At 46.3% G+C, this 16,910-nt stretch overlaps 1 protein-coding gene across 1 annotated transcript; it reads left to right on the plus strand.

The window, feature by feature from the left end:
* The first annotated feature begins 81 nt into the window (after window positions 1-81).
* On the plus strand, window positions 82-16,653 carry LOC135532150 (matrix metallopeptidase-21-like). The gene is made up of 10 exons (XM_064959772.1): window positions 82-234; window positions 2,165-2,785; window positions 4,613-4,727; window positions 6,249-6,401; window positions 6,808-6,947; window positions 7,701-7,842; window positions 10,713-10,842; window positions 12,980-13,107; window positions 13,499-13,671; window positions 16,288-16,653. The coding sequence occupies exons 1-10, from the start codon at window positions 82-84 to the stop codon at window positions 16,651-16,653; spliced, it is 2,121 nt and encodes a 706-aa protein (XP_064815844.1).
* Window positions 16,654-16,910: the final 257 nt, after the last annotated feature.

The following is a 16,910-nucleotide window of genomic DNA, read 5'->3' on the forward strand; positions in this document are numbered from 1 at the left end:
GATTCGCTCTTCAGTGGGTCATTATCTCTCTCTCTCCATCATCAAACTGACCCGTGTCAAGAGACACCGCAACAAACCACGATGCTGATTTTACTCCAGCTGATAAATGTATTATTGTTGACCAGCATTGGCTCCACTGATGCAGAGAAACCCTTCCACAGTCGGGATCATTCCGACCTAGAGATCCCCTCCTCTCACCAGGCTGAGCTCATAACAGACCAGGATACTGCAGAGGTAAAACTTTTATTTTCTCTCTCTCCAAGTAATCACTATTTTATTAGGTGCAAATGTGATGTTCATTCAATATTCAATTATATGGCAGATTATACATTCAAAAGGTCAGAGATGCCCGATGTAGTTGTCCATAATGGTTAAGACTTTAAGACTGCTTATGATGGATACTCTTAATATCTTCAGTAGTGGATATAAAGGCGTTATGGATGTAAACATAAGCGCGAGGGATTAACCCCATTACAAGACACGGAGGGTGTGTTGCACCAACATGGTTTAAATCAATTTTAGATTAGACCTAATCTAGACTTTGTAAATCTATGTTTATAATTTCATCAGAGATGTGTTGCACCACTTAATTTCAAGACTGGATTAGTCCATCTAAGGTTAAATCACTAAACTATGATCAGTGAAATGTGTCCTAATAGATTCACCATAGCAATATGTTGTAGTTTTATGGAAACACACCAGCACTGGTCATTGCTAGCTAGCCAGCAAAGTGACTTTTCACTTCAGGCTAAGGATGAAATTAATTGCACTTATCTGTCAAATGATTTAGCTGGATAGTTGAGTTTAACAAACATGATGAACCACAGGAGATAAAATTGTTAATCACAAAGAAAATAAAGGACATACAGATGACTGAGACACACACTGATATTTGATGCATTTAAACAGTGTCAGTTTAGATTTCATCCCAAAACTGAATTTAAATTAGTTTTTAAAACAATGGAGCAACAAGATTACATTTGATCTTGGTTTGAGTTCTAAATTAAATTTAGTGTAGAAGAAGGATTAGATTGAACTATGATTATTAAAAATGAGGTTTAAAGTTCAGTGCAAAAACATTACTGGATAAACCTTGATTAAACCCAGTTTAAGAGTTAATCCATGTTGGTGCAATCCACCCTGAGTGAATCAAATGGGCCAAAGGTTGTAGGAGTGTAAACTACATATCTGATAGCATAGCTGCGATGGTCACCACCTCGTTCACACAATCAAACTCACAGGACGCCAGCAGAGCCTTGGCCATCTGAGCGTCCAATGGCAACTCAGAGATTATGATCCCGATCTCTGATAGGTTCCCATCGTCGTCCAATGCCGCGAGGTAATCCAGCTCCTCTTGCGACTGCATCAGACCCTCTGGATCTGGAAAGGAAGTAGACAACTTAGATCATATATAATAAAATACAAGATCTGGATAGGAAGTAGAGAACTTAGATAATAGATCATAAAATACAAGATCTGGATAGGAAGTAGACAACTTAGATAATAGATCATAAAATACAAGATCTGGATAGGAAGTAGACAACTTAGATAATAGATAATAAAAGAGAAGATTTGGATAGGAAGTAGATAATCCGAGACTGGTAGCCAGACTAGTGGAAGGTTATCTAAACAAACTGGTACCCAGACGAGTGGAATGTTATCTAAACAGAGTGGTACCCAGACTAGAGGAATGTTATCTAAACAGACTGGTACCCAGACTAGAGGAATGTTATCTAAACAGACTGGTACCCAGACTAGAGGAATGTTATCTAAACAGACTGGTACCCAGACTAGAGGAATGTTATCTAAACAGACTAGAGGAATGTTATCTAAACAGACTGGTACCCAGACTAGAGGAATGTTATCTAAACAGACTAGAGGAATGTTATCTAAACAGACTGGTACCCAGACTAGAGGAATGTTTTCTAAACAGACTGGTAGCCAGACTAGAGGAATGTTATCTAAATAGAGTGGTACCCAGACTAGAGGAATGTTATCTAAACAGACTGGTAGCCAGACTAGAGGAATGTTATCTAAATAGAGTGGTACCCAGACTAGAGGAATGTTATCTAAACAGACTGGTACCCAGACTAGGTTATTTCCTGTTAGATGTTCTAGAGGTGTTAGTTCGACCAGCTGTTTTAACAACATGCCATATTTCCAGCTATTTCTCTCAAGGTACGGCTTCATAAGACCGGTGAACTGGGAGGAGCTCCAGTTTGACCAATCAACAGGCATTTCTAACGATGAAGACTTTCCCGGGGAGGAAGACCTATCTGGGATACAGGAGGGAGACTCGTCGTTGTCACGTGCAGAGACTGATGATGATGATGACGATGACTCTCCAAATCCCACTGAAAGCCAAGCCTTCATCTCAGCTCTCAGAGACTTCCAGATGGTGTCCGGCCTGTCTGTCACAGGGCTGTTTGACGACGCCACCAAGGCTGCCATGAACAAGCCACGGTGTGGGGTCCCGGATAAGGAGACTGATGATGCTACTGAGGAAGTACCCAACTCCACCAGCTCAGCACTTGGAATCAACACCGCCACCTGGCTAACTAGGAACACAGACACCTCAGAAAACTCTAACAAAACATTCGGTGGTGTTTTAAATGGCTCTGCTACTGATTACACAGTGGACGATAACATATTCACTGACCTTTCTAATGGCACTGATGGAAACTACACAGAGGTTGACAATTCATTCAGTGACATTTTTAATAGCACTGTTAGTACCTACAACAGTGATATATCTGCCAGTAGCACAACAGAATACTACGACCCAGTCGGTGATACTCTCAATGATTCTGCTATAAACAACACAGAGAATAACAGCAATACACACAGTCACACAGTGAACGACCCTACCAGTGCTACTGACAGACCTCATCAGAGGCCTCCTCCTACCACTGCTACTGACAGACCTCATCAGAGGCCTCCTCCTACCACGGCTACTGACAGACCTCATCAGAGGCCTCCTCCTACCACTGCTACTGACAGACCTCATCAGAGGCCTCCTCCGACCACTGCTACTGACAGACCTCATCAGAGGCCTCCTCCTACCACTGCTACTGACAGACCTCATCAGAGCCCCCTCCTACCACTGCTACTGACAGACCTCATCAGAGCCCCCTCCTACCACTGCTACTGACAGACCTCATCAGAGGCCTCCTCCTACCACTGCTACTGACAGACCTCATCAGAGGCCTCCTCCTACCACTGCTACTGACAGACCTCATCAGAGGCCTCCTCCTACCACTGCTAATGACAGACCTCATCGGAACCCTCCTCCTACCACTAATACTGACAGACCTCATCAGAGGCCTCCTCCTACCACTGCTACTGACAGACCTCATCAGAGGCCTCCTCCTACCACTGCTACTGACAGACCTCATCAGAGCCCTCCTCCTACCACTGCTACTGACCGACCTCATCAGAGGCCTCCTCCTGCCACTGCTACTGACAGACCTCATCAGAGGCCTCCTCCTACCACTGCTACTGACAGACCTCATCAGAGGCCTCCTCCTACCACTGCTACTCCCAGACCTGTCTGATACACAGGAGACTCGTCGACAGACCTCATCAGAGCCCTCCTCCTACCACTGCTACTGACAGACCTCATCAGAGGCCTCCTCCTACCACTGCTACTGACAGACCTCATCAGAGCCCTCCTCCTACCACTGCTACTGACAGACCTCATCAGAGCCCTCCTCCTACCACTGCTACTGACAGACCTCATCAGAGGCCTCCTCCTACCACTGCTACGGACAGACCTCATCAGAGCCCTCCTCCTACCACTGCTACTGACAGACCTCATCAGAGCCCTCCTCCTACCACTGCTACTGACAGACCTCATCAGAGGCCTCCTCCTACCACTGCTACGGACAGACCTCATCAGAGCCCTCCTCCTACCACTGCTACTGACAGACCTCATCAGAGCCCTCCTCCTACCACTGCTACTGACAGACCTCATCAGAGGCCTCCTCCTACCACTGCTACTGACAGACCTCATCAGAGCCCTCCTCCTACCACTGCTACTGACAGACCTCATCAGAGCCCTCCTCCTACCACTGCTACTGACAGACCTCATCAGAGGCCTCCTCCTACCACTGCTACTGACAGACCTCATCAGAGCCCTCCTCCTACCACTGCTACTGACAGACCTCATCAGCGTAAGAGCTCTCCTCCTACCACTGCTACTGACAGACCTCATCAGAGGCCTCCTCCTACTACTGCTACTGACAGACCTAATCAGAGGCCTCCTCCTACCACTGCTACTGACAGACCTCATCAGAGGCCTCCTCCTACCACTGCTACTGACAGACCTCATCAGAGCCCTCCTCCTACCACTGCTACTGACAGACGTCATCAGAGGCCTCCTCGAACCACTGGTACTGACAAACCTCATCAGAGCCCTCTTACTACCACTGCTACTGACAGACCTCATCAGAGCCCTCCTCCTACCACTGCTACTGACAGACCTCATCAGAGCCCTCCTCCTACCACTGCTACTGACAGACCTCATCAGAGCCCTCCTCCTACCACTGCTACTGACAGACCTCATCAGAGCCCTCTCCTACCTCCTACCACTGCTACTGACAGGCCTCATCAGCATCAGAACCGCGTGGCCTCACTGCTGTCCAAGCGGAGGCAGAAGATACACGTGGGGAGACGTGCATTGGGAAACATGGCATTCTCCAAAATGGTGCTGAAGTGGAGGCTGATAGGTGAGGGTTACAATGAGGCTGATAGGTGAGGGTTACAATGAGGCTGATAGGTGAGGGTTACAATGAGGCTGATAGGTGAGGGTTACTATGAGGCTGATAGGTGAGGGTTACTATGAGGCTGATAGGTGAGGGTTACTATGAGGCTGATAGGTGAGGGTTACTATGAGACTGATAGGTGAGGCTTACTATGAGGCTGATAGGTGAGGGTTACTATGAGACTGATAGGTGAGGGTTACTATGAGCCTGATAGGTGAGGGTTACAATGAGGCTGATAGGTGAGGGTTACTATGAGACTGATAGGTGAGGGTTACTATGAGACTGATAGGTGAGGGTTACTATGAGGCTGATAGATGAGGGTTACTATGAGGCTAATCGGTGAGGGTTACTATGAGACTGATAGGTGAGGGTTACTATGAGACTGATAGGTGAGGGTTACTATGAGACTGATAGGTGAGGGTTACTATGAGACTGACAGGTGAGGGTTACTATGAGACTGACAGGTGAGGGTTACTATGAGACTGATAGGTGAGGGTTACTATGAGGCTGATAGGTGAGGGTTACTATGAGACTGATAGGTGAGGGTTACTATGAGACTGACAGGTGAGGGTTACTATGAGACTGATAGGTGAGGGTTACTATGAGGCTGATAGGTGAGGGTTACTATGAGGCTGATAGGTGAGGGTTACTATGAGGCTGATAGGTGAGGGTTACTATGAGGCTGATAGGTGAGGGTTACTATGAGGCTGATAGGTGAGGGTTACTATGAGGCTGATAGGTGAGGGTTACTATGAGGCTGATAGGTGAGGGTTACTATAAGGCTGATAGGTGAGGGTTACTATGAGGCTGATAGGTGAGGGTTACTATGAGGCTGATAGGTGAGGGTTACTATGAGGCTGATAGGTGAGGGTTACTATGAGGCTGATAGGTGAGGGTTACTATGAGGCTGATAGGTGAGGGTTACAATGAGGCTGATAGGTGAGGGTTACTATGAGGCTGATAGGTGAGGGTTACTATGAGACTGATAGGGCAGGGTTACTATGAGGCTGATAGGTGAGGGTTACTATGAGGCTGATAGGTGAGGGTTACAATGAGGCTGATAGGTGAGGGTTACTATGAGGCTGATAGGTGAGGGTTACTATGAGGCTGACAGGTGAGGGTTACTATGAGGCTGATAGGTGAGGGTTACTATGAGGCTGACAGGTGAGGGTTACTATGAGGCTGATAGGTGAGGGTTACTATGAGGCTGATAGGTGAGGGTTACTATGAGGCTGATAGGTGAGGGTTACTATGAGGCTGATAGGTGAGGGTTACTATGAGGCTGATAGTTGAGGGTTACTATGAGGCTGATAGAGGAGGGTTACTATGAGACTGATAGGTGAGGGTTACTATGAGGCTGATAGAGGAGGGTTACTATGAGGCTGATAGTTGAGGGTTACTATGAGACTGATAGGTGAGGGTTACTATGAGTCCAGAGACCTGTCATATTCAACAGAGTGTGTGCTGGCCTTTGTTAATTTCTAGGAGAGGGCTACAGCAGTCAGCTGACCATACAGGACCAGAGACATGTCATCAGCCTGGCCTTCAGGATGTGGAGCGAGGTGTCTCCCCTGGAGTTTGTAGAGGACACATCCTCTCCCCTGGCGGTTGTAGACATCAAACTGGGTTTTGGAACAGGTGGGTCTCGTGTTATCCTGGGCACCAGTCCGTTTCTGCTAACATACCTATCCTTACCAGTCCCTGTAATGCAATGACACAAAGTACAAGGACTGGAATGTTTGCAGAAACAGACTGGTACACAGTCTTGTCTCACATGCCTTGGTTTAGACAATATTACCTGTGTATTTGGGATGAATTGAATGTTATGAACAAATTGCATCTACTCTCGCCTGGTCCCAGACCTGTATATGCTGTCTTGTTGACAGCTGGTAGGACAGCACAAGCAGATCACGGACCAGGCTTTCATTATGCTATATCTTCCCTGAAAATGGGTATTTTTTTTTTTCAATTTTATATCTTTACATTTAGTAGAGGCAATGATGATAGATAGTGTGTCCTTTTCCGTTGTGTTTCAACCATGCAGGGAGACACTTGGGATGCAACCAGAAGTTCGATGGTACTGGACGAGAGTTTGCTCACGCCTGGTTCCTGGGAGACATTCACTTTGATGACGATGAACATTTCACTGCACCTAACACTGGCAGTGGGATCAGCCTGCTCAAAGTGAGTGTGGGACAGGATGTTTTGACTCAAACATGATGGTTATCTGTAATATCTGATGGACTTGTGATCTATCAGGTAGGAGACAGGTAGCCTAGTGGTTAAATGTCAAGGCTGAGTGAGCACTATCAGGTAGCCTAGTGGTTAAATGTCAGGGCTGAGTGGACACTATCAGGTAGCCTAGTGGTTAAATGTCAGGGCTGAGTGGACACTATCAGGTAGGAGACAGGTAGCCTAGTGGTTAAATGTCAGGGCTGAGTGGACACTATCAGGTAGCCTAGTGGTTAAATGTCAGGGCTGAGTGGACACTATCAGGTAGGAGACAGGTAGCCTAGTGGTTAAATGTCAGGGCTGAGTGGACACTATCAGGTAGCCTAGTGGTTAAATGTCAGGGCTGAGTGGACACTATCAGGTAGCCTAGTGGTTAAATGTCAGGGCTGAGTGAGCACTATCAGGTAGCCTAGTGGTTAAATGTCAAGGCTGAGTGAGCACTATTAGGTTGTCTAGTGGTTGAATGTCCGGGCTGAGTGAGCACTATCAGGTTGCCTAGTGGTTGAATGTCCGGGCTGAGTGAGCACTATCAGGTAGCCTAGTGGTTGGGCCAATAACTGAAAAGTTAATAGTTTGAGTCGCCAAGTCGACGAGGTGAAAAATCTGTCAGTGTGCCCTTAAGCAAGGTACTTAGCCCTAATTGCACCTGTAATTTAGTCGAATGTAATTACCCCTGAATACTACCGTTGTTTTCCCACCCGTCAGGTGGCAGTGCATGAGATAGGCCACGTCCTGGGCCTGCCTCACATCTACAGGACTGGTTCCATTATGCAACCCAGTTACCTGCCCCAGGAATCAGGCTTCGAGATCAACTGGATGGACAGGAAGTCCATACAGCACCTCTATGGTAGGACAGAGCCACTGTATGTGAAAGTTGTGGAAACATTACCACCTAGTGGACGAAATAGGAATATACTACCTGTCTACCTATCTACCTATCTACCTATCTACCTATCTACCTATCTACCTATCTACCTACCTATCTACCTATCTACCTATCTACCTATCTACCTACCTACCTACCTACCTATCTACCTACCTACCTACCTATATTCTATAGGCACCGTGATATATTCTATGGGCACCATGATGATTAAATAAATATTATATATTCTATAGGCACCATGATATATTCTATGGGCACCATGATGATTCAATAAATATATTTCTTTTGCATTCTGTATACCTACCTACCTACCTACCTACCTACCTACCTACCTACCTACCTACACCTGTCTATCTACCTACCTACCTACACCTGTCTACCTACCTACCTATCTACCTACCTACCTATCTACCTACCTGCTTACCTACCTACACCTGTCTATCTACCTACCTACCTACCTGCTTACCTACCTACACCTGTCTACCTACCTACCTACCTACCTACCTACACCTGTCTACCTACCTATCTATCAACCTACCTACCTACCTGCTTACCTACCTACACCTGTCTATCTACCTACCTACGTACCTACCCACCTACCTATCTACCTACCTACCTATCTACCTATCTACCTACCTACCTACACCTGTCTGTCTGTCTACCTACCTACCTACCTACCTACCTACCTACCTACCTACCTACCTACCTACCTACCTACCTACCTACCTACCTACCTACCTACCTACCTACACCTGTCTACCTACCTACACCTGTCTACCTACCTACACCTGTCTACCTGTCTACCTGTCTACCTGTCTACCTGTCTACCTGTCTACCTACCTACCTACCTACCTACCTACCTACCTACCTACCTACCTACCTGTCTACCTACCTGTCTACCTACCTACCTGTCTACCTACCTGTCTACCTACCTACCTGTCTACCTACCTACCTACCTGTCTACCTACCTACCTACCTGTCTACCTACCTACCTACACCTGTCTACCTACCTACCTACCTACCTACCTACCTACCTACCTACCTACACCTGTCTACCTACCTACACCTGTCTACCTACCTCCCTACACCTGTCTACCTACCTCCCTACACCTGTCTACCTACCTCCCTACACCTGTCCACCTACCATTTGGCTGGCTGTCTGTCAACTCCTCTTCCATCTGTTTGTCTGGTCTGGGTCTGTTTCCCTCTAGGGGGCTGTAAGGTTCAACACAGTGTCTGGTCTGTTTCCTTCTAGGGGGCTGTAAGGTTCAACACAGTGTCTGGTCTGTTTCCCTCTAGGGGGCTGTAAGGTTCAACACAGTGTCTGGTCTGTTTCCCTCTAGGGGCTGTAAGGTTCAACACAGTGTCTGGTCTGTTTCCTCTAGGGGGCTGTAAGGTTCAACACAGTGTCTGGTCTGTTTCCCTCTAGGGGCTGTAAGGTTCAACACAGTGTCTGGTCTGTTTCCCTCTAGGGGCTGTAAGGTTCAACACAGTGTCTGGTCTGTTTCCCTCTAGGGGGCTGTAAGGTTCAACACAGTGTCTGGTCTGTTTCCCTCTAGGGGGCTGTAAGGTTCAACACAGTGTCTGGTCTGTTTCCCTCTAGGGGGCTGTAAGGTTCAACACAGTGTCTGGTCTGTTTCCCTCTAGGGGGCTGTAAGGTTCAACACAGTGTCTGGTCTGTTTCCCTCTAGGGGGCTGTAAGGTTCAACACAGTGTCTGGTCTGTTTCCCTCTAGGGGGCTGTAAGGTTCAACACAGTGTCTGGTCTGTTTCCCTCTAGGGGCTGTAAGGTTCAACACAGTGTCTGGTCTGTTTCCCTCTAGGGGGCTGTAAGGTTCAACACAGTGTCTGGTCTGTTTCCCTCTAGGGGGCTGTAAGGTTCAACACAGTGTCTGGTCTGTTTCCCTCTAGGGGGCTGTAAGGTTCAACACAGTGTCTGGTCTGTTTCCCTCTAGGGGGCTGTAAGGTTCAACACAGTGTCTGGTCTGTTTCCCTCTAGGGGGCTGTAAGGTTCAACACAGTGTCTGGTCTGTTTCCCTCTAGGGGCTGTAAGGTTCAACACAGTGTCTGGTCTGTTTCCCTCTAGGGGCTGTAAGGTTCAACACAGTGTCTGGTCTGTTTCCCTCTAGGGGGCTGTAAGGTTCAACACAGTGTCTGGTCTGTTTCCCTCTAGGGGGCTGTAAGGTTCAACACAGTGTCTGGTCTGTTTCCCTCTAGGGGGCTGTAAGGTTCAACACAGTGTCTGGTCTGTTTCCCTCTAGGGGGCTGTAAGGTTCAACACAGTGTCTGGTCTGTTTCCCTCTAGGGGGCTGTAAGGTTCAACACAGTGTCTGGTCTGTTTCCCTCTAGGGGGCTGTAAGGTTCAACACAGTGTCTGGTCTGTTTCCCTCTAGTGGGCTGTAAGGTTCAACACAGTCTCTGGTCTGTTTCCCTCTAGGGGGCTGTAAGGTTCAACACAGTGTCTGGTCTGTTTCCCTCTAGGGGCTGTAAGGTTCAACACAGTGTCTGGTCTGTTTCCCTCTAGGGGGCTGTAAGGTTCAACACAGTGTCTGGTCTGTTTCCCTCTAGGGGGCTGTAAGGTTCAACACAGTGTCTGGTCTGTTTCCCTCTAGGGGGCTGTAAGGTTCAACACAGTGTCTGGTCTGTTTCCCTCTAGTGGGCTGTAAGGTTCAACACAGTCTCTGGTCTGTTTCCCTCTAGGGGGCTGTAAGGTTCAACACAGTGTCTGGTCTGTTTCCCTCTAGGGGGCTGTAAGGTTCAACACAGTGTCTGGTCTGTTTCCCTCTAGGGGGCTGTAAGGTTCAACACAGTGTCTGGTCTGTTTCCCTCTAGGGGGCTGTAAGGGTCAGTTCAACACAGTGTTTGACTGGATCAGGAAGGAGAGAACCCAGTACGGTGAGGTGGTGATTCGGTTCAACACCTACTTCATGAGGGACGGCTGGTACTGGCTCTATGAGAACAGGTAAAAACAGACAAATAATCACAATCTTAAAGTTTACCTTTCCATTAGTCAGCACCTCTTCAACGACTTTGAGTGTGTGTCAATTAATTCCTACAGACCAACAACTATATATTTGTGTACTTTGAAAACAATGAGATGGACTTCCTCAATCATCATTATAAAAAGTATGGAAAAGAGGTTGAAATATAAATATATATATACAGTACCAGTCAAAAGTTCCAGAACACCTACTCATCCTGCTCATTCAAGATTTGTCTTTATTTGTACTGTTTTCTATATTGTAGAATAATAGTGAAGACATCAAAACTATGAAATAGCACATATGGAATCATGTGTCAACTTGAGGTCTGTTATTGTGAAGTGGAAACGTCTAGGAGCAACAATGGCTCAGCCGCAAAGTGGTAGGCCACACAAGCTCACAGAACGAGACCAGCGAGTGCCGAAGCATGTAAAAATCGTCTGTCCTCGGTTTCAACACTCACTACCGAGTTTCAAACTGCCTCTGGAAGCAACGTCAGCACAATAACTGTTCATCATGAGCTTCATGAAATGGGTTTCCATGTCCGAGCAGCCGCACACAAGCCTAAGACCATCATGTGCAACGCCAAGCGCCGGCTGGAGTGGTGTAAAGTTTGCCGCCATTGGACTCTGGAACAGTGGAAACGCGTTCTCTGGAGGGATGAATCACGCTACACCATCTGGCAGTCCGATGGACGAATCTGGGTTTGGCGGATGCCAGAAGAACGCGACCTGCCCCAATGCATAGTGCCTTGGTGGAGGATGGGTATTGGTCTAGGGCTGTCTTTCATGGCTTGGGCCCCTTAGTTCCAGTGAACGGAAATCTTAACGCTACAGCATACAATGACATTCTAGAAGATTCTGTTCTTCCAATGTTTCTGATTCTGTTCTTCAGCATGGCAGTGCCACCGTGCACAAAGCGAGGTCCATACAGAAATGGTTTGTCGACATCGGTGGGGAAGAAGTTGACTGGCCTGCCCTGACCTCAACCCCATCGAACACCTTTGGGTTGAATTGGAAGGCCGAATGCGAGCCGGGCCTATTCACCCAACATCAGTACCTGACCTCACTAATGCTCTTGTGGCTGAATGGAAGTCAGTCCCCGCAGCAATGTTCCAACATCTAGTGGAAAGCCTTCCCAGAAGAGTGGAGGCTGTTATAGCATTAATGTTCCAACATCTAGTGGAAAGCCTTCCCAGAAGAGTGGAGGCTGTTCTAGCAGCAATGTTCCAACATCTAGTGGAAAGCCTTCCCAGAAGAGTGGAGACTGTTCTAGCAGCAATGTTCCAACATCTAGTGGAAAGCCTTCCTAGAAGAGTGGAGGCTGTTATAGCAGCAATGTACCAACATCTAGTGGAATGCCTTCCCAGAAGAGTGGAGGCTGTTATAGCAGCAATGTTCCAACATCTAGTGGAATGCCTTCCCAGAAGAGTGGAGGCTGTTATAGCAGCAATGTTCCAACATCTAGTGGAAAGCCTTCCCAGAAGAGTGGAGGCTGTTATAGCAGCAATGTTCCAACATCTAGTGGAAAGCCTTCCCAGAAGAGTGGAGGCTGTTATAGCATTAATGTTCCAACATCTAGTGGAAAGCCTTCCCAGAAGAGTGGAGGCTGTTATAGCAGCAATGTTCCAACATCTAGTGGAAAGCCTTCCCAGAAGAGTGGAGGCTGTTATAGCAGCAATGTTCCAACATCTAGTGGAAAGCCTTCCCAGAAGAGTGGAGGCTGTTATAGCAGCAATGTTCCAACATCTAGTGGAAAGCCTTCCCAGAAGAGTGGAGGCTGTTGTAGCAGCAATGTTCCAACATCTAGTGGAAAGCCTTCCCAGAAGAGTGGAGGCTGTTATAGCAGCAATGTTCCAACATCTAGTGGAAAGCCTTCCCAGAAGAGTGGAGCTGCAAAGGGAGGGACCAACTCAATATTAGTGCCCATGATTATGTAATGAGATGCAGGTGTCCACATACTTTTGGTAATGTAGTATATCTACAACCTCATTCATTACGTTGTATAAACATTCCCCCCAAAATATAAAGATAAATATCTGCATTTTTCAAAACGCACGTAAATATATGGTCCTTCGTTGCAAGGGTTGAAATCATTCCTCTCTCTGTATGAGGACAGGACCAACCGAACCCGCTATGGTGACCCGGTGGCTCTTCAGGTGGGCTGGCACGGCATACCCCCCGGCGGGGTAGACGCATGTGTTCACGTGTGGAACAGGAACACTGATGCTGTCTACTTCTTTAAAGGTAATGGAACTGACTAGAGTAAACCTGTCTGTCTGTCTGTCTGTCTGTCTGTCTGTCTGTCTGTCTGTCTCTCTGTCTGTCTGTCTGTCTGTCTGTCGGTCTGGTCTGGTCTGGTCTGGTCTGGTCTGTCTCTGTCTCTGTCTCTGTCTCTGTCTCTCTCTCATATGTTAGAGGCTTGAGTCTCCCTCTTTACTGTGTTTCCATCTGTAGGAGGTTTGAGTCTCCTCTTGACGTTCAACTCTGGCTGTAAATCGTAGTCCTGACCTACTCTATCATATGACTGTATTAATTGATTCTTGTTAGTTTAGTTTTTTTAAATTATGTCTGTTATGAAAATATATGTAGAAGTTGAATAAATATATTTGTATGAATATCTCCTTGTGTACACTAGGCACCCAGTACTGGAGGTATGACGATGACAATGACCAGGTGTTTACAGTGGACCCCGAGGGACACCTCTACCCTAGACTCATCTCTGAGGGGTTCCCAGGGGTGCCCAGTCCTATAGACACAGCCTTCTATGACAGAAGGGACTACCACATCTACTTCTTCAAGGGCACCTATGTAAGTCATTAACATATTGTTGATTTGACATATGTCATTAACATATTGTTGATTTGACATATGTCATTAACATATTGTTGATTTGACATATGTCATTAACATATGGTTGATTAACCATGTGTCATTAACATATTGTTGATTTGACATATGTCATTAACATTTGGTTGATTTGACATATGTCATTAACATATTGTTGATTTGACATATGTCATTAACATTTGGTTGATTTGACATATGTCATTAACATATTGTTGATTTGACATATGTCATTAACATATTGTTGATTTGACATATGTCATTAACATATTGTTGATTAACCATGTGTCATTAACATTTTGTTGATTTGACATGTCATTAACATATTGTGAATTTGACATGTGTCATTAACATATTGTTGATTAGCCATGTGTCATTAACATTTTGTTGATTTGACATGTCATTAACATATTGTGAATTTGACATGTGTCATTAACATATTGTTGTTTAGCCATGTCATTAACATATTGTGAATTTGACATGTGTCATTAACATATTGTTGATTTATGTTTAATATTCTTTATTAATCTCCTTCCTGTTTGTTTTTCATTTATCTGCTTGATTCGGTTGTTTAAATGTGAAATGTTTAGAGATTTCATAAGCACTTTAAATAAAGTTTGATTTGATACATTTGAAATGTTCGTCAGCAGAAAAACACCATAAAAACGGTTCAGTAAAGGGCTACATTATTCTCCACAGAGTTTAAACATTCCTCCTTTAATATTTCCCAATTATATCCAAGTGGAAAAAGTGAAGGAAAAAATGCCTGAATCAGCTGTTAAAACACGTGGAAATATTGTGTTCCGCAGAAAATCCCCATCGGAGTTGTTTTGTTTTGATAAACTGATAAAAATGTACCATCTTGTTGTTTAGTACATTCATCACCGGCCTCGTTTACATTTTTCAACGGTTGTTTATTTCCTCCTCCTGTCATCTAAACAGGTGTATGTGTTCCAACAGGTGAATGTGTTCCAACAGGTGTATGTGTTCCAACAGGTAAATGTGTTCCAACAGGTGAATGTGTTCCAACAGGTGTATGTGTTCCAACAGGTGTATGTGTTCCAACAGGTGTATGTGTTCCAACAGGTGTATGTGTTCCAACAAGTGTATGTGTTCCAACAGGTGAATGTGTTCCAACAGGTGTATGTGTTCCGACAGGTGTATGTGTTCCGACAGGTGTATGTGTTCCGACAGGTGTATGTGTTCCAACAGGTGTATGTGTTCCAACAGGTGTATGTGTTCCAACAGGTGAATGTGTTCCAACAGGTGTATGTGTTCCAACAGGTGTATGTGTTCCAACAGGTGTATGTGTTCCAACAGGTGTATGTGTTCCAACAGGTGTATGTGTTCCAACAAGTGTATGTTTTCCAACAGGTGTATGTGTTCCATCAGGTGTATGTGTTCCAACAGGTGTATGTGTTCCAACAGGTGTATGTGTTCCAACAGGTGTATGTGTTCCAACAAGTGTATGTTTTCCAACAGGTGTATGTGTTCCATCAGGTGTATGTGTTCCAACAGGTGTATGTGTTCCAACAGGTGTATGTGTTCCAACAGGTGTATGTGTTCCAACAGGTGTATGTGTTCCAACAGGTGTATGTGTTCCAACAGGTGTATGTGTTCCAACAGGTGAATGTGTTCCAACAGGTGTATCTGTTCCAACAGGTAAATGTGTTCCAACAGGTGTATGTGTTCCAACAGGTGTATGTGTTCCAACAGGTGTATCTGTTCCAACAGGTGTATGTGTTCCAACAGGTGTATGTGTTCCAACAGGTGTATGTGTTCCAACAGGTGTATCTGTTCCAACAGGTGTATGTGTTCCAACAGGTGTATGTGTTCCAACAGGTGTATGTGTTCCAACAGGTGTATGTGTTCCAACAGGTGAATGTGTTCCAACAGGTGTATGTGTTCCAACAGGTGTATGTGTTCCAACAGGTGTATGTGTTCCATCAGGTGTATGTGTTCCAACAGGTGTATGTGTTCCAACAGGTGAATGTGTTCCATCAGGTGTATGTGTTCCAACAGGTGTATGTGTTCCAACAGGTGTATGTGTTCCAACAGGTGTATGTGTTCCGACAGGTGTATGTGTTCCGACAGGTGTATGTGTTCCGACAGGTGAATGTGTTCCAACAGGTGTATGTGTTCCAACAGGTGTATGTGTTCCGACAGGTGTATGTGTTCCAACAGGTGAATGTGTTCCAACAGGTGTATGTGTTCCAACAGGTGTATGTGTTCCAACAGGTGTATGTGTTCCAACAGGTGTATGTGTTCCAACAGGTAAATGTGTTCCAACAGGTGTATGTGTTCCAACAGGTAAATGTGTTCCATCAGGTGTATGTGTTCCAACAGGTGTATGTGTTCCATCAGGTGTATGTGTTCCGACAGGTGTATGTGTTCCAACAGGTGTATGTGTTCCAACAGGTGTATGTGTTCCAACAGGTGTAAGTGTTCCAACAGGTGTATGTGTTCCAACAGGTGTAAGTGTTCCAACAGGTGTATGTGTTCCAACAGGTGTATGTGTTCCAACAGGTGTATGTGTTCCAACAGGTGTATGTGTTCCAACAGGTGTATGTGTTCCAACAGGTGTATGTGTTCGACGTGACAGCCACCCGCGTGTCCCCAGGCTTCCCAAGGAAGATCACAGCTGTGTTCCCAGCAGTAGCGTCTGGGGATCACCCGGGCGGTAGCATAGACGCCGCCTACTTCTCCTACACGCACAACGCTGTCTTCCTGTTCAAGGATACACAGTTCTGGAGGGTGGTGGGGAGGAGCAGAGACCGCTGGAGGAGACCGGCGCTGCCACGCAACGGCCTGATGCCACACAACGGCCTGCTGCCACACAACGGCCTGCTGCCACACAACGGCCTGCTGCCACACAGGAAGGTGGAGGAACAGTGGTTTGACATTTGTAACGTTCACCCCTCAGCCCTGAAAGTGGCCCGTCGATGAGAGGGGGGGCTATGAGGATACTGTGTAATGTTCACCCCTCAGCCCTGAAGGTGGCCCGTCGATGAGAGGGGGGGGCTATGAGGATACTGTGTAATGTTCACCACTCGGCCCCGAAGGTGGCCCGTCGATGAGAGGGGGGGGCTATGAGGATACTGTGTAATGTTCACCCCTCAGCCCTGAAGGTGGCCCGTCGATGAGAGGGGGGGGGGCTATGAGGATACTGTGTAATGTTCACCCCTCAGCCCTGAAGTTGGCCC

The sequence above is a fragment of the Oncorhynchus masou genome, unplaced genomic scaffold (assembly GCF_036934945.1).
Source record: "Oncorhynchus masou masou isolate Uvic2021 unplaced genomic scaffold, UVic_Omas_1.1 unplaced_scaffold_1746, whole genome shotgun sequence".
Classification (NCBI taxonomy): Eukaryota; Metazoa; Chordata; class Actinopteri; order Salmoniformes; family Salmonidae; genus Oncorhynchus; species Oncorhynchus masou.